Genomic DNA, 18,670 nt, shown 5'->3' with positions numbered 1-18,670 from the left:
TAGTTTAAGTATTTGATTATTTGTAATAAGCTAAAAGTCCAAAATTTTTTGTGAACTGTGTTTGATCCGTTTTGGACAAATGATTATGTGTTTTTTGTGTTATTGATCTATGATATTACATCATTAATATACAATGATAAATAAATTTATGTCTAATATACAAGTCATATCAATAAAAATTAACTAATACAATTAAAAAAAAATAATGTTGTCGAGAGATGTAAAGATGGTGAAAATTTAATGATAAATAATAAATTCCAACTTAGTCTTCTACTTTTAAAAATGAAAAGCCAAGCTAACTTTAACCAAATAATAGATAACGATTTTTGACAATTTGAAATTTTAAAAATTTTCTCTGAACTGTTATTGCGATCTAAAAAAAAATTTTATATTTTATTTTAAATTGTTAGGTGTATATAATACGAAATTCTAAATCATGAACCAGTTAAGCGGGATATTATTATTTTTCCTCTATTTTGGATATATAGTGCTGGAAATTTTATATTTGTTGAGGGAAATTTTTATTAGGCAAAGAAGGAATATCATATTCTAATTAAATTTATGAAGGACAACGTTTCAAATTCTTATAAACTCTGTCCAAAATTTTCTGGGCTGACATATTTTACGGCCCTTGTGCCAATTTTCTCTAATTGTGCCAATTTTCTCTAAAGTTTATTGTCTGGGTAATAAAAGGACGTGTAAGGGAGCAAAAATGGATAACATGTAAAGAAAAGAGAGGAAAAGGGATACTCGCCAGAAGACCAGATGGCCTGTCCACAGACAGGGATAACGATATGCCAGAAGCACTGTGCATTAGAACTATTAGTTAATCCAAGCATAATGCTACAATTTGGGCATAAATCGTCAGCAACATTTCAATTTCCCTCTATAATTGCCAAACGATAAACTTGTAATAAAAAAAGCCATCAAAGTATAGAAGTCTCATCAACCACACTTTTAACTTCGCGTAACAAGCAACGTCAAAACACGAATATCTTTATACAGCAAAAATGCCGCAGCCTTCCACAGAAAGTTGGAATGAAAATGTGGCCACAGCTCTCTTCCTTCTTTTTCCTCGATCAGATTAAATCCCGCTTGAACCCAGAGAGATAAGCCATCTGTTGACAAAATCTTATGTTCATTCCTGACAAAGTCAAAAAATAGATTTTATAGCATTCTTTCGCTAAAGCATCAAAGGGTAGGTTATATTTACTGATTCCACGTTCTAATTGCTTCATACCCAAAAAAACAAAAAAAAATCTCAGGTGCGATGCCAGGAATTCTAGCCTATATTTATATAATGTCACAATACAGGAAAAGGAAACATCATGTGCCATGGAATCTACCTTAGCATCACTCCGAGTCCTCAGAATAAGGAATCGTCACTGTCATTCGATGTAGTACTTATTTTTTAAAGATTTAAGAAGCTTGCCAGAATACTGTTGAATATCACACTCAAACTCAACTTCCATCAATCGATGGTTTTCCTTTGAGCGATCCATGATGAAAGAAATGCTTAAATGATCACCTTCACTGACATGAACAGTAGGATGCAATAGGAAAACCTGTCAAATAATTTAAAACGTAAGATGACAATAACATTTAATACGCAAGTGCATAAAAGGAAAAAGGCACCATGCAACTGATTCCAGGGAGCTTGAGACACGAGATACCATGAAATAGCTATAAACTTGGGCCTGATCAATCAATTGAAGCACAAAGAAAAACCCTGGTAATTAAAGAAAGTTTATATCTCTTTCAATAGAAGTGAAAAATTATCACAGTAAGACAAGTGTTTTATAGAGCCAATAAAAAAGACAATCTGCTTCTTCATTGATGTTCTAACAGTTCTCAAAGTTATGGGACGATATTAAGCAGAATGACAACAATTCACACCAGACAAATCAAACACCAACACACAGAAGTAGCACGAACCTGTTGGCCCCAGTGTGTGCTGTAAGCAACACTGGGAGCTGTGGTTAACTCAATTTCCTGTTCAGCTGGATCTTCAATTCTTCCCTTGAGAATGAAAACAGGAAAAACAAATCGTATTAAATTTGAGAGCTTTAACATAACAAAAGGAGACACCATATAATTGCTTACCCGAAAATGAACATCAAACCACCCTCCAAACCCACAAAGCTTTGCGTTTTCCATGGTTATTGACAAATCAAATTTTGATCTAACTTCCTTTATATCAGCCACAGTAGCAGTTAAACAGTCAATTTCCTTTATTACAGCAGCTGTCCCTATAACTTGGTGTGGTTGAAGGTTGTTCCACATTGACGTCTACAAAAGTCATAGACAATACACATTAAGTAGGCAAGGAAGAAGAACATAAATCAGTTTTACACGCAAACAGAACTGGTAAAGCTAACAGAAGCCAATTTTCAAATAAAACTCGTAAAGCTAAATGGCAATATCCATCTATGTAAGAAACCCACTCATAAGAAAGCAAAGATAGTTCAAATTCATCATTTAACTAGCTGATATTTCAATAATGCAATTCATCATTTTAAAGTGCAACCAGAGGTAAGAGTCAAAGTGAGAGATGGTAGACTTCCCAAACATACTAAAACTTGCATTTACTTAATATGCATCAAATCTAATGTGCCCGAAAATGCAATTTACCTGTAGATAGTATTTTCTCTGCTCCTCAGCAAAAGGCTTTGTAAGAACACTCATATCAACACCATAATATGTAGTAGTTTCATCCACAAAGTTGTGCCAATCATCCATCGCTGAATGGTAATCACCCATTTTGTGATCTACTAACCCAGTTCTAATAGGCGCAATCCATATGCGAGCATGACTAGGATACCTATGACATTAAAGTTTTTCAAATTACCAAATACAAATATAATACCTACAGCCAACAATGAATTACTTGAACACGATAATGCTTATGTAGCAATGATAAGTTTTGTATATATCTTACAATTGACAAAGCACCAAAAGAGCAAAGAAGGCACTAAATGCTAGACTACTAAGCTATGACACCCAACAAATTACACTCCAAAGGCAATTATATATGCTCCATATGAACTGAGGGAGATTTGGGTCTTACTTTTAGAATTAACTGATGGCATCCTTGTGCCTAAATGTTATAGAATTAATCCAGAGAGTAAGAGACTAATAAGGGTTCCAGTGAGTAGTAGTATTGGGCTATTAGCAGTTTCTTTAGTAGCAGTTGAGACATCAACGGAAGACTGTGAAAGGTGTTTGTGCATGTAAAGAAACAAGCTGCTGAACATTAATCCATGTAAGTGTAAAGTTTATTATTATTCCAGCAACAAAATTAACATAATACTTACATCACACCTGTTGGTTTGAGCCAGCGGTCACGAGCACATATTACTGAATCAAACATAGATTCACGCAGAAGAAAATATCCCATCCACTCAGAGATTATCACGTCAACTGCAAGTTGCATGACATTGAAAATTAGAAATGAGACAATTAAAATGTGTCAATGATAAATACCACCAAAAAATGAAATTCTGAACTTGGAAAATAGATTAAGCAAGCTGTGCTTACCTTTCTCCGGTAAAGTTATATCTTCCATTGAGCCCTCAATTACTTCAACCAAATGTTGAAGATTATTTGCTTTGATAAGAGTACGAGCATGTTCTGCCATCTTAGTTGCTTCCACTGCGTATACTTTCCTTGCTCCAGCCTGTGCTGACCATATCGCAAGAATGCCGCTTCCAGTTCCCACATCCAAAACAGTCTTCTCAACATTCAAATCGCTTAAGTTAGCCCAAAATCTCTCCCAGATAACGTTATAAAGAACAAGCTTAATCAATGTCACGTGCTTCAGACAGAACTGACAACCCAACAGAGTTCTGCTTGGTAAATTATTACTACATGCTAAAGAAGGAAGGAAAACTTCTATTGTTCTATTGTTTTAGAATCTTTCGAAAGTCTCAATTCCTTAATCCATTCCCATAAGAGTAAAAATAAACAAGTAAACACATTGCTTCAAGCAGTGACGCTACACTATGGCTAGGCAAGTGTTATTCATCTAGCATATTTTCCAACCACAAAACCAGTTAAACTGCTTCCTCAGCCGCATCAAAAAGAAGTCAAGCAAAAGTTTGACATGTTTCGGCCACCAATAACTGAGAGTGCAGAAGAACAATCGGTTCGTCCTCTATTCAAAAGGACCAAATAAACATACAATGACTTTCAAACCTTGTCAATGAAGTGATGCTTGTTCTGAAAAATAGCATTGAAGTAAGCGTCCATGCGAACCCGATCGGAGAGCATGTCCTTCTGGTGGTATAAAAAAGCATAGGTGCAAAAGTACTGCGCATAATCGACGCCCTTATCCACCGGAGGAGTACGGCCACCAACGGCGGCGTCGGCTGAGCTGCCCATCTCACTCGGAGCTCTGCACCAAAGAAGGAGCCTTCAACTCACTTTAGGGCACTTTTGGTTTGGCGGCTGGCTTCAAGCCATCTACAGTTTGTTCATATTGTCTTTATCTGCCTTTTCGTTTCAGAAGAGCATTTAAATAAATGGAAGAATCAAGGTTAGATTCCACAGCCTAGATTGTTAGGTGTTTTATAAAATTTTTTATAAATAAATTATAAATATTAATTTAAATAGTTATAAATAAAATTTTTTGTTATAATTTGAGGATTTCATTTAATACTTAAACATTTATTTATAATTAAAAATATTAAATTTATAATTATTTAAATTGATATTTTTAATTATTGTTTAAAAACTTTATCAAACACGTAACTGTCATTCATTTAATATTTTTAAATTTAACTGTCATTTTTTTTGAATAAATATTAGTGTCATATTTTTCTGTAAGAATTTAAAGAATAAAATATTAATTTTTATTGTAAAGATACTTTTACAAGTTTATTTTTTGTTATATTATTTTGAAAGAATCACATTTAAGTTCAAGAAAATTATTCATAAAAAAGAACTAACAAGTTGTATTTGAAAAAAAAATAAGTTATGTTTTCATTTTAACAATAATCTATTTCATATTAATCTTCATTTGTGGATAATTTTTTTTGAGGGGTCCTTATTATTTATATAGGGTGTTTGATCCGAATTTACCTAAGTTTTAAAATAAGCTTCATAAAAAATGCTATATTTACTATACTCTTGTTAGCTAGAACCATATAGTATAGTTGCATCAATAAAAATGTTATACATTTATATGTTAACAATTATTCTATTAATGTTTATTGTTATATAAGCATGAGTTAAATGTCATTTTTACCTATTAACTGTACCCGAAAGATTATTAGGAACCTTAAACTCAATTAAGGTCAATTTTATCCTTAGACACTTAAATTCAAAGTTTCATCAACCCAACATTAACTTGACATCCATCACTATTAATGGTCCTTGCAATTTGCTTATCTAGCTATTATACAGGTTTCACATTCAAATTTTTTAATATTTTTTATCATAAAATATTGTATAGTGAACCCCACCATTTTATATATTTTTTAATAATATAAAAAAATTATATCTCTCTGCTCATCATCCTTCTGTCACGGGCTGAGAGTCTGGCGCAGCACACGGCGCCCGTGCGGCATTCTGGAGGACCCCATAATCCTCAGGACAAGCCTTACCACATACGGATCACACTGGTTTCGCCCTGCTATGGGCTCATCAGGGAGGCGGCACCAGCCCCCGACCAGTTGTGCACTCAGTCCGAAGACTGAGGCAGAACACCCCCAATGCTAATGTTGCCCCCTTTACTCATATTGTGCGAGGCTAACCAGCGGATCGTTCATTATCTTGGTCTCTACACGGTCACGGAAATATCATCCGTGACATTCTCCCACACCCAATCTAGCACGCCTTCGTGCTAGGGGAGAACGACTCTGACCAAGGATCGTACGTACAGTACTGCCACAAACACATTAGCTTATTGCTGAGTGGCCACCCGAGTCCTGCACTCTTCGGACCCACTCGCACCCGCGAGCCAACAGGAGTGGAGTCGACAATGGCCAACCTTCCCGCCCGAGTCCCCACTTTTGGACCCACCTGCTCGGAGGCCTTTCTGGAGCGGTGCCGAGGTCCACCAGTCCCAACGTGGGACCCCACGCGCACACGACAGTAAAGTACGTCCTGCTCTGATACCACTCTGTCACGGGCTGAGAGTCTGGCGCAGCACACGGCGCCCGTGCAGCGTCCTAGAGAACCTCATAATCCTCAGGATAAGCCTTACCACATACGGATCACACTGGTTTCGCCCTGCCATGGGCTCATCAGGGAGGCGGCACCAGCCCCCGACCAATTGTGCACTCAGTCCGAAGACTGAGGCAGAACACCCCCAATGCTAATGTCGCCCCCTTTACCCATATTGTGCGAGGCTAACCAGCGGATCGTTCATTATCTTGGTCTCTACACGGTCACGAAAATATCATCCGTGACACTTCGCTACCTTTGCATAAAGTTTGCATGATGGCACTGATCAAACCTTACTAAAGTGAGAGCAACCACATAATGTAAGAAAAGAAAAAAAAAAGAGGGATTAGAGGTTTCTCCATTTTTTTCCATCCTTTTCCCTTTACTTCCTTAATTCTCACTCACCCTTCATTAATTTTATAATCTAAAAAAATCATTTAATAAAATGATATGAATGGTACGAATTGGGAAAGTGGAGGGAAAATGAGGGAGAAAATGGAAAGGTCCCTAGTCCAAAAAAAGAGAGGGTTGCTACATGCACTTAAACATTAGCTTGCATGCATTCGTGCGTTGCCTTTACTCTCTGCACCACCATTACTGAGTAACCATTATACAATCGCTACACTTTGTTGTATGCATATTCTCCTCCCTCTTCAAACATGAAAATGTCATCTATCAAGTCTCTTAACAAATCCCTTAGCCGTCATTGCTTTGTCGAATCATACCCCCAACAACTTTATATCATCAAAAACAACTCATAAACTATAATATCATCACTACACGAAGCATACCAGGAATTTTAAGGGCAATTTGCTTTTTATCTCTTAGTCCATTTTTATGAGGGCATCTTCATGTGTTCTTCATGGCCTGTCCTTTACTTTGAACTAAATTGTTGTTTAAAAAGGATGGACTGTGCGACCTCAAACCATAGAGAATTCAAAGGATGCTCCTTTTTAAATGGAGTTTGAGCTTATATTTATGGATATAGGCCTTTTTACACCCTTTATAAAGACACATGAAAGGGCAATCAAGTGATGTAAAAGCACAAGCCCCATCAAATGAATGGGGAGGGGAGAGAGAAAGGGAATGAAGGAGGGAGAGAGATGAGAGAGGCAAAGAGGGAGGAGAGAGATCTCGAGCCAAAGCTGACTATTTTACCCTTGCCAGCGTGATCCGAGGCCAGGGCCGAACATGCTGTAAAGAGTCCTTGATCTTAGCAACCCAATATCCTAACAGCCTTTTGCAAACCCCTATAAAGCGTTTGATCATCGTAGCCTTGCCATTGTTATTCGATGATAAAGGGTTTGAAGTTGTGGACACGTATTTCTTAGATCCAACTCCTGCCATAATAAAGTTTTAGCATAGGTTTATTTCAGTGTTGGTAGTGCATGAAAGAGAGAGATGGAATAATATTGTGTGTTTGCTTATAATGGCATGAGTGATACAAATCATGTGCTACACACACGAGTAGCAATGTGAAAGGCCTTAATATTGTTTAATTATAAAGAGCGCGCGCGCAAGTAGCAATTTGCAACTTCGAATCAATTTGCTGATGAATTGCTTGGGAGATAAGAGGTATTTTTTATAATATACAAAATAAAAAAAATGGTGGGATTCAATATTAAAAAACTTTAATGTGAGACTTGCATAATGGTATAATTGAGAGAGTTAACATCGGAGGTATGGCGACAACAAATTTATAAGTTGACTGACAAAATTAACCCTAAGTTAAGTTTATGCTTTTTGATGATATTTCATGTATAGTTGAGAGACAAAATAACACTTGACCCTATAAACACCATACATTTACTAAAAAATCAATGAATAATGAAAAAAAAAGATTGGAAAGAAGACCGGTGGTCAATGCCAAGCATAACTTCACTTAAATGATCTTGTACTTCAATAATTTGGAAATAATCACATGCATTGCATGGGTATTAAGAAATAATTGACATTGTATTCAAACATTTTTTTAATAATAAAATTATATGATAAAAAAATAAAAATATAAAGCATTGTAAAATATTTTCACCGATAATACATCTATATTAATAAATGAATAAAAAATGTAACATCTTAATTTAATTTTTATTAGTTAATTTAAATTAATAAAAATTTTAAAAAATATTTAAAAATGAGTAAATTAGTATGAGATGATTATTAAATTTAATTTAGGATGTAATTTTAAATAAAATTTTAAAAATTATTATAATTATAATTAAGAAAGAAAAAAAAGAAATATAATAGAGAAAGAGAATGAGAAATAAAATATGCGCGCGCGCAAGAATTAAAACAAAATAGAAAGGGGGGGACGTCTTTCACGTTGTGCAGGTGTGATGTGCATATAAAAAAAAAAGGAAGGAAAGGAAAGCAAAAAAGGATGGGACCCATATCTTTTTTTTTTAAAACCACATGCACACCTTCTCTTCTCATTTTTTCTTCATTTCCTTACTCTTTTATATGTAAACAGAGGGAGTGTCTGTGAGCACCTTTATCAGCGCAGGGGAGCTATATTTTAAAGGTAAAACTTTTTAATAGGATACTTAAGGTAAGATTTTAAATGTTTTAAAACTAAATAAATATTTTAAAAAATTTTCTTATTCATCTAGCTCCTTTCATTTCTGATTTTTGTGATGGTAAAAAATTTAGGGTTTGAAAGAGAGATAAATTTATGTTAAATAAATGTGATTCTTAAGATTATTAGTAGTATAATAAATATTTTAGAGTATAAATTTGTTAGTGAGCTTTGAATTTGAGGCTTATGAATCAAACCTTAAGCTAAATTTTTATTAAATTCCAAAATATGTTGATTTATTGAGGTTTAAATAATTATTTGGGATGAGAAATGGATTATTATGGCTATAGGATGATAATTCTAAACTTGAGACTCAACTTTTAATTTTTGAATATTTTAAGTACGAATTTATGAAATGAAAAGGAAAATTTTGATAATAGAAATTAGTTTAGAGGTTGACTTTAGCTTATTAATATTTATTAATGATTACAAGAGGAGTTAAAAATTTTACTTAATAGTACTAACTTTAGATTTGTATTAAGATTGATATTAGAAATTATGTTATATTCTCTAATTTTATTATTAGAGTTATTTTATTAGTTTCAATAATTAAAAATAATATTTATAAATAATATGTTATTTATAGATTATGTTGTTGGTGAAGATTGTGGTGAGAGAAAAATTATAAAAAATAATTTTTTAAAAAAACTACGAGGTAACCATGCTTTTCATTTGTGATTAGTGTTGTTTCATGTTAATTAGATGATTATTGAGAAAATTATGAAGTGTTGTTGAGAAATTACCTTATTATGTTTATGAAAAAATTATGAAATTGTGGATATGCATTTTAAAATATTTTTACCAAGTGAAATGTCATATTATAATATTGTTGAAAATGAAAAAAATTGTAATATTATATAATTGTAATGAATTTGTTTGATTATTGTGGGAGGTGTTGGAGAACTTCTTGTTGTTGTATTTATGTGTCATGTGGTATGCCCTTATTGGAGCGTGGCTTGTAAGGGCTGAGCTAATCTATCTTTGGTCGAGTAATTTAGCACCGAGTGAGGACTCCGGCTTGAGGTTAATGGAGGGAAATAAGGATGTATGTTTGTTATGCATTGTAATATTTTATATTTTGTTGGAATTATACTATTGTTATTTTCCCACTTAACAAGCACATATTTAACTGTTTGTATGCACTATCATAAATTGATATTGGTTACTAGAATTTTTGAGTCTCATTATGTAGTTAATAATTTTCAAAAGAAGAGCCACGAGTGGCGCGCGGAGGAATCCTTGAAGCTTAGTGGCGTAAATCCACTGTCTCTTTTGAGTATTTGATTTATAATTTTTAATGTGTTATATTATCAATATTAGAGTTTTTTATTTATTGATAATTATACGAATGTAATGATGTAATCATGCCATTCAAACTATTTCTACTTTTGGTATATTTTGGATGACTGTAATTTTGATATCTGATTTATTTTGAATGGTTTAAAATGGCATGATTATGAGGCCAAATAATTGACTTGTTTTGAGAATAGATTAAGTTGTTTATTTTAGTTATTGGTTTATGGTTTGCACTTGTTAGGAGTATAAGGATGAAAAAATGTGATTTTAGCCTAATGGCATGTGGGAAGTTAAAATTTATTTGAGATGTTGTATTGTGCAAGCTTAAATCAATTATAAAATGATTTTACATTGAATTTATTGATATAAAATGTGTTGGGTGACTATAACCTAACTATGATTATAAATGTGTATTAGTTATATAAAATTGTTTTGTATTATTTGAAAAAGGATTTAATCTTTTCTACTATGGTCATTAATTTAAAGGGTAAAATATTTTATAAGGTTATGTTTTATCGTTTCTTACTATAGTAATAAATTATAAAATTATTTCAAAAAATATAAAATAAGTTGACTTTTGTTCACTATGGTAGATCATGGTTGAGTTAAATTTTTAAAAAAAAAATATTTAAGGTGTTAAAAAAAATATAATGGAAAAAATATGATGTTTAGATGAGAGAATATATGTTTTTATATTTATTAAGTGTCGGTTGATGATGAGGGTCAAAAAAGTGTTAGTTGATTAAATTTTAAAAATTGTATTTACATATAAAAAATTAATTAGTTATTAAATTATGAATTTTAAAGATGAATAAATCTCGATGAACAGTAATTATATTTAATGGAGCATGTGATTATTTATAAAGCAAGCATAAATTCTTTGGAAAAAAAGAAGCATAAATCACTGAAAACTTATAACTTTATAATCGAGATTATTAGCAAAGAAGTACGGTATTCATGTAATTAATTTTTAGTTTTAATATTTTATTGGTATTTTTCTTAGGAATAAAAAAGTATATTTAATACATACATACATATATATATATATATATATTATAATAAGTGCAAGAAGAGCCAAAAGAGTTTTGATTTTCATCTTTTCACGTAAATAATTTAATATTAGTAACTATAATTTTTAAATATATTTTCCCCTTCTCCTTTGGGAGAGAATTTTATTTGTATTCCCTTAAAATTCTGATTATATGTGCATTTGCTCAAATAATATTTATTTCTTTACTTATAAAATATAGTTTAATTTTTAATAACAACTTGTTTAACATATCAAATTCAATTTTCTTTTTATACAACAATTATTCTTGTCTTAATTTATGTTGATTTTTTTAGTTCTTTCAAATTCCTTTAATTTAACAAATAAAAAATCGTGATGCAATTTATAAAGTTGAATTCTATACAACCTTAACATTTAAGGTATGAGGATAAATTCTATTATAACTAACATAAAATGGCACACAAGTGCACGGGGTCTTTTATTTTGTTCTTCATATGTCAAGCAATAAAATCTTGAACTTCACATGAAACATTAACGTTCATAAAAATTGGTTGGGTTCTAAGCATCTCAATAATATGTCACAAGTCAAACATAGAATGAGGCTCCTCATAAATTGGTAGCAAAAGCCAAGAACGGGGTTCTCTATAACCTCTTTCATGTTGATTGTATGATTCCTCACTTCGATTATCTCTAATAATCTAGACATAAATAATTGAAGGGAAAAAAAAATATAACAAGTACCATGTAAACTATTAAGAAAATTAAATAAGTGGCTAGGCAAAGAATTGCGTGCCAAGAAATAATGATCATGTTCAAAACCAAGTTAAAAAAAAAAAAGAATTTGTACTTCAAAGTATTGCAAGGATAATTATAATTGAGGACCATGTTATGATCAATATATAATAATCAATTATGTTTGGCGCATTGAGAAAACTCAAAAAGAATGTCAAGATGACATGTTCATGTAAAAACCATCAATTTTCAGCGCAATCAAAGGTTAAGACTTTTATTTAAACTCATGACTATCTTTTTTTTTGGGGATAAAATCATCACTTTCTCTCCATAGTTAGGATGCCCGCGAGAGGATTTAGTATGGTTGATATGTTAAAAGGAGACCTTTACCCAATACGTTTTCAATACCTGAAGGAAGGTGTCATGAGTTAGTCTGTAAGATGTGCCATAATGATTAACTCCCCCAGCTTATCCTTTCCCTTCTTCTCATTCTCTCGCCCTTCTCTATCTCCCCGCTTACTGGACCTGTTTGGAGATTAATGTATTTGAAGCAAAAATGCCAAAAAATGAATGCATTGAGGGAGGCGAAGAGGTGAAGATTTTATGGTAGAATGAGATTATAAGTGAATGCATGGGAAATGAAGAGATAGGAGCATCAGGACCATCAAATGAAAATAATAAAGAATTAAATTAGATTCATAACTGAAAATGTGATGGATAATGATGAATTTAATAACGTGATAAGGAATTTAATTGACCAATTAAATTTTTCTTGAAAACATAATAATAAATTTAATTTATCAATCAAATTTCACTCACCAAGTTTTGAGGGTATAAATTAACCAATTAAATTTCACTTTTTAAAATTTAAGAATATAAGATATGCCTGCAAGATTTGAAGATATAGATAAATAAATTATATTTTCAGATGAAAAAAAAAATGTCCATGGGCAGTTTTGAGATATCAAGGATATTACGAGGGTAAGATTGTCTACTCACAAAGCATAAGGTTGATGGGAGGCATGGACCATACTTGAGCCAATCAAATCGAGATGTCCACTGTCTGTCCTCTGACATGAACAAAAAAGTTTGACGAAAAGTCAAGTCAGCGACACGTGGCGATCATGTATTTAACTACGAGCTAGATCAACGGTGACGATTCCTGTTCCTGGCCTCACAACCAGTACGATCGCGTCTCCTATCATCATCAATGAGCAATCCGTAAGAGGTCCAAATGACAATAGCAAATTGAGCGGAGGAAGAAGCACGAACTCTCGAAGGATCCGGTTAAGTCTTCGGAATCCCCGCTCAGCAGCCAAGGTGTGTTCATCGATTACTAATTACTCCTGATTGTCATTAAAAATTACTACTTTGATAGTCTCGTGGTGCTTCTTCTCTGGCGAATAAGTTCGCGCAGTTTTGTTTTCAGCTTACGAGTTTTGGGTTTTGGGTGTATGCATATTTGGGGTTAATGAGCGTCATTTTTCTCCGTGACTCTCATCATTACTACTGCTGTTAAGATTTATTGTCCAGTTTTGTTTCCAGCTTCCATGTGTGTGGGGTTCATTTTCTGGATTTATGTGTTGACTGTAAAATGTGGATGTCTCTTGATTTCAGCGCTAAGATTTGCCAAGTAGGTGCTCTTGTTTTTGGAACTAACATGAGCCTCACTGGATCATCACTTGGTGCTGGTATGTTCTTCTCTGCGGCGATATCAGTAATATGCTTGGTGCTTTGTGATGTCTTTTATCAGTTGGGGAATCTTCTTACCAGTATCTGGTTTTTATTGCATGAATGAGTTGTGTTATCCACTGTAGAGTTCAGGGAAGGATAGTGATCTAATGTCTCTGACTTTCATACTGCTCCGTTACAGGTAAAAGATCTCTTGGCAGAGCCTTCGAGTTTGGAAAAACCCACGTGGTCAGGCCTAAAGGCAAACACCAAGCCACTATAGTTTGGCTACATGGCCTTGGTGATAATGGCTCCAGGTAACCACACTTCCTTTTGGTTTCCCCCCCCCCCCCCAAAAAAAAAAAAAATTGATGCGACTCTAAATTCATGAAACTATGAATGGGAAATATGTTCTGCAGTTTATCTTTGACTTTGGTGACAATAGGTGTGAATTTATTTGTATGTATTCTGGCAACTTTTCAAAAGCAGTTGCCATGGGTTGGCTCCTTATGTAGTTTTATCTTCTCTCATATCATTATAAAATGCTAAAGTAACATTTTGGTACTTTTAAATCTGATCTTGCTCATCATTGATTGTTTATATTTTTTCCCAATGTATTTCTTCTTCTTCTTCTTCTTCAAATCAACGTATGGAATAGTGAATTGCAGTTCAGAGATCAACAAGGGGGCTCAAATATCTGTCTGCTGTGTCTTTTTGTATGCCATTCAGGTTCCCTGCAATTTGTAATCACAAATATTTTTTTCTTTCCTCTTTCCTTTTATTTCTTTCCTCTTTTGAATTCTTTTTAAAATTGATCTTATTTATTATCTGTTGTAAAATAAAGCAAGTAATAGAGAACCAGAGAATGGAGAACAATAGAGACAAGAGAAAGAATTTCTTATATTCATGAACATCTCTCGTGCTGATAATGTGTTGTAAACTAAAACAAGTAAAGCGATAATCACATCTGAGATTTATTTACTTGTTTTAGTTTACAACATTATCAATTTTTTCCCTGCATTTCAATTCATTTTCCCTTCTTTTTATTTCTATCTACAATGGAACTGTAAATTTCAGCCTAGAGAGCTGCGAGGCTCAAATATCTCTCTGATTTCTCATTTCTCCTTTTGCATCACTGTCAGGTATACAAGTATGGATTTCTTCTTTGAAAATATATATGTATATATATATCCTTGCGCCTTTGACAGTGTCTGTTTTTCTATGTGTGATTGATTCTTTAACATGTATAGGTATCTAGCATTGCTTGTGAAATTCGTTGTACAGTCAAGATGCCTTTAACTTTAACTTAGTTAAATTCATGCTATTATGACTGAAATAATTGTTTTCTGCTTCGCTTTTGACAGTTGGTCTCAGCTATTAGAGACTCTCCCACTTCCAAATGTAAGGGTTATGGAATTGTTAAAAAGAGGACTGAGATAGCTGTTTCATAGTTCCTTATTATAAGAAATTGTGGTAATTTCTGTACTCCTGAATGATTTCATGTTAATTTATATGATACAAGATTAAATGGATCTGTCCAACAGCTCCGACTCAACCAATAAGAGTATTCGGTGGCTTTCCTTCAACTGCTTGTAAGTTTGAGCTTTCTAGACTCTAATTATACCCACTCACCTCTATTTTTCAAGTATTATAAAAAGACTTATTTGCTGCCATTTGGCAAGTGCGCTATAATTGCATCTTGTTAGCATGATTACTTAGCCTTCCTCGCATTTTTAGAATTAAAGAACTTTGAAAACGGATTCTTGAACATAAAGTCAAAGGCTCAAAGCTTTGAGTATTCAGATCTGATAGTAACCTAAGATTTGGTCTTGATGATTATTTGAACTGCTTATTTAATGACTGATAGGGTTTGATGTGGGAGACCTCTCAGAAGATGCTCCTGATGATGTAGAAGGTTTGGATGCTTCAGTTGCTCATGTTGCAAATTTGTTGTCAACAGAACCTCCTGACAGTAGGTTTCTCGTGTAACATTATAAAATTTATGCAGTTTTTTTTTTTGCACAATGTTTTTTTACCAGAAGCAAAATGTTTTTTTTATCATAATTTTCATCTGTAACTATTTAGATCAGTTGACTTTGTGGCATAATGAATGTTTTAATAATGGGTTTTCATGTGATCTGAAACTTCTTATATGCGAACCCAACTTTTCCCCTTATGTTTCTTTTTTCCTTCCAAGTGTTGTCAAGTTATCCTGGACTGGAGGTTGGCTTTGTTCTGATGTCTGGTTCAAACAAAATACAGAAAAATGCAAAGAAAAGAAAAGTAGTGGTGGAAGCCACAAGCCATAATTCTATTCTTGATTTCTGGTCTCAGGGTAGCAACAGTGAAGTCTTCTAACAAGAGTTAGCTGATTGCAACCAATTAAAGAGTGAGAGAGAGATCATAACCACAAAACACCAAGTACATTTCCTTCTAATGTCAACAACATGGAGTGTTTAAAGGATAGTCATTTATGAAACCTAGCTATCGTGTATTTTGCATTTCATATAAGTTGGTAATGGTATTAGTAAACGTTATGTGTACTATGAAGTTTGTCTGATCCAATGAGTCTTCAATTTCATGTCCTGCTTCATGGCTGTGGCACTATTAGTGATGTCTTCATATTTGATTTCATTATGATTGTCTTTGTTGTTCATTGTTTTGTCAATACACAGCCATGAAAGCCTATTATATGTGTTGATATTATTCTAAGTTTGTTGTATATGCAACAGTTAAACTTGGTGTTGGAGGATTCAGCATGGGAGCGGCTACCGCCCTTTACTCTGCAACATGTTTCACTGTTGGAAAATATGGGAATGGCAATCCATATCCGGCCAACCTAAGTGCTGTAGTCGGTTTGAGTGGCTGGCTTCCCTGTGCAAAGTCTGGCCTTTTAATTCTGCTCCAGCTTATCTCAGTTTGATACACCCTACTCTTTCTTTGCACAATACATGGTGACATTGTTATAATTCTTTTCTTATCCAGGACCCTGAGTAACAAAATGCAAGCTGTGGCGGAAGCCAAAAGTCGTGCTCAATCCTTGCCCATTTTGCTGTGCCACGGAAAAGGTAGTTACATTTATCTCTTGCCTATGAAATCCTGATTGAAACCTGCTCTAGCATCTTCTCCTATCACTGTTAAATTTAATTTTATGGCAGACTTTATAAAATATAAGTGATATGTCTTAATCATTCTCATCTAGGCTGTAACTTAGTTTGTGTCAGCTTGCAAACTAAGCCTGAGTTCAGAACCTGGCTGCCAGAAAAACTGTTGAAGTGGTGTTTCTTTGATTTTCTTATTGATCTCTAGCGCATAAACAATTCAAACTGAATATGTTCCTAGATTACACAACTTGATAGAATGAGCACATGCAATGCTGAAGAATTAGTCCAATTTCTTCTATGGCATTGCAACTGTAGCCTGTAGGTAATTTCAGCTGGGACTATGGACACTTAATATTGACACATATGTATTATTCACTTATGTATTATTTCACTTTTCAGGTGATGAGGTGGTTCTCTATAAATTTGGTGAGAAATCATCAACGGCCTTGGGTTCAGCTGGATTCCAGGACGTAAATTTTAAATCCTATACTGGGTACTAAGCGAAAGCCCTGCATAAGTTTGTGTTCTGGTTCTTTGAATCTCGTTGTACATTGTGATTATATTTACTAGGCCTCATAATTCACGGGTTTATTTCTAACAGGCTCGGGCACTACACGATTCCGGAAGAGATGGATGAGGTATGTGCTTGGCTAACTTCAAAATTGGGTCTGGAAGGGAAAGCTGCATAGATGGTTTTTGATGTCAAGTCAGCTAGGAAAAGCAGAAAGGAAATGTGAAAGGAAGACCCCACATTCTCTACCCATTCTGAGAATTTCTAGTTGGTCGATTCAACAATGGAATATGTAAACGTTTGGATGCCCCCTTGACAGAATCCTTCTTTTGAAACAATTTTATGAATGTGCTGAAGGGATGCTGCTGAATGCTCTAAGTGTTTTTGCGGGTTAGACTTGTTTGCATTGCTATTTACATTGTATTTCTCCTCATTGCACTTGATTCCTTGAACTAATGTCTAAATTACGGAGCAGAACTACAAAAGTATAAGCTTTAAATTTTAATGAGCTTCAAATGTAGAATGTTAGGTGATTTTTGGAAAAACATAATTTTGGCTCCTTGTACTTTGCTCTAGTTTTGCTCTAGGTCTTTGCATTGTTTTTTTTTTTTTTTTGTGTTTCAAGTTCCTATACTTTTTTTCCGATGCTCTAGGTCTCTTTGTGAGGCGGTGTTATAGGGACTTGAAATACTAAAAAAAAAAGTGTAAAGACTTATAGCAAAATTTTATCAAAGTGCGAGAATTTAAAATTATGTTTTTTTCATGATTTTTTTCTTAACTTGATAAGTTCTACCAATTCAACGTGGAGCCAAGTTGTCATCACAATCAAAATCAAATAATCTTTGGCTGCTTTTTAATAATATTATTTATTATTTAAATACGAAAGTGAAAAAATATTTTGAAAATTTTGCATCAATTTTATAATTCTTCTGCTAATGTGGGAGGTGGCAAAAGAGCATGCTATTAACACCGTTTTTTTTTTTTTTTGGAATTTACGGAGTTTTTTGCATACCTCAATTTATATATATTAACAAAAATATTTTTTTTAGGGAAAAATGTGTCTAATTTCTCATATTTCGTTCAATTTTAAAGACCTACATTTTAATAAAGTTTAAAGGTTGGATAAGTGATAATGTTTTTTAAAAATATTAAGGTATTATATATTTGCATTTTCTCTCTCCATACATTTCTTCATGCAATGCCCAGGCAAAAGATATTTCGTTTGAGGTAGATAATTTGAATGCCCATAAACTGTTGGCCAAAATGATTGAAGATTATTCAATCCAATAGTATTACTATTATGATTCATAACATCTCACATGAGTTTTCTTGTCGCTACATACAATTACATTGACAGAACCTAGACAAATCAGTTAATCCAAAAACAAACATAACATATTGAGACGATCAGTAACAAATTCGCAAATCACAGCCCCCTAACAGGAATAACAAAAAACAAAAGAAGGCAAGTGCCATTGAACAATCAGATATTTGATATTTCCTTGGCTAGGAAAATACAAACTTGGAACAATTGGGCCCGTTTGATAACTTCACCTTTATGGATGTATTTTGAGAAAATCATTGGATGTGGATTTGCCTAACTTAAT

At 33.4% G+C, this 18,670-nt stretch overlaps 2 protein-coding genes across 3 annotated transcripts; one reads left to right on the top strand and one right to left on the bottom strand.

Annotated features, from left to right (window-relative positions):
* Positions 1-766: 766 nt before the first annotated feature.
* LOC129320489 (protein arginine N-methyltransferase PRMT10) lies at positions 767-4,476 on the bottom strand. 2 transcript variants are annotated; one of them, XM_054965976.1, is made up of 8 exons: positions 4,195-4,476; positions 3,538-3,730; positions 3,315-3,420; positions 2,632-2,821; positions 2,104-2,289; positions 1,936-2,019; positions 1,347-1,565; positions 767-1,144 (listed from the first exon to the last, which is right to left on the bottom strand). In XM_054965976.1, the coding sequence occupies exons 1-7, from the start codon at positions 4,378-4,380 to the stop codon at positions 1,389-1,391; spliced, it is 1,122 nt and encodes a 373-aa protein (XP_054821951.1). In that variant the 5' UTR covers positions 4,381-4,476; the 3' UTR covers positions 767-1,144; positions 1,347-1,388. The 2 variants fall into 2 exon arrangements, with proteins under 2 accessions (XP_054821951.1, XP_054821952.1); XM_054965977.1 differs by having other exon boundaries at positions 767-1,118.
* An 8,462-nt stretch (positions 4,477-12,938) lies between these two features.
* On the top strand, positions 12,939-17,568 carry LOC129319250 (uncharacterized). The gene is made up of 10 exons (XM_054964251.1): positions 12,939-13,097; positions 13,395-13,468; positions 13,651-13,765; positions 14,813-14,849; positions 14,971-15,040; positions 15,316-15,420; positions 16,181-16,331; positions 16,434-16,516; positions 16,952-17,045; positions 17,154-17,568. The coding sequence occupies exons 2-10, from the start codon at positions 13,438-13,440 to the stop codon at positions 17,239-17,241; spliced, it is 774 nt and encodes a 257-aa protein (XP_054820226.1). The 5' UTR covers positions 12,939-13,097; positions 13,395-13,437; the 3' UTR covers positions 17,242-17,568.
* Positions 17,569-18,670: the final 1,102 nt, after the last annotated feature.

Source organism: Prosopis cineraria, unplaced genomic scaffold, assembly GCF_029017545.1.
Source record: "Prosopis cineraria cultivar Desert tree isolate PC_DT_omini unplaced genomic scaffold, ASM2901754v1 PC9, whole genome shotgun sequence".
Lineage (NCBI taxonomy): Eukaryota > Viridiplantae > Streptophyta > Magnoliopsida > Fabales > Fabaceae > Prosopis > Prosopis cineraria.
This window is presented reverse-complemented; position numbering and strand designations above follow the sequence as displayed.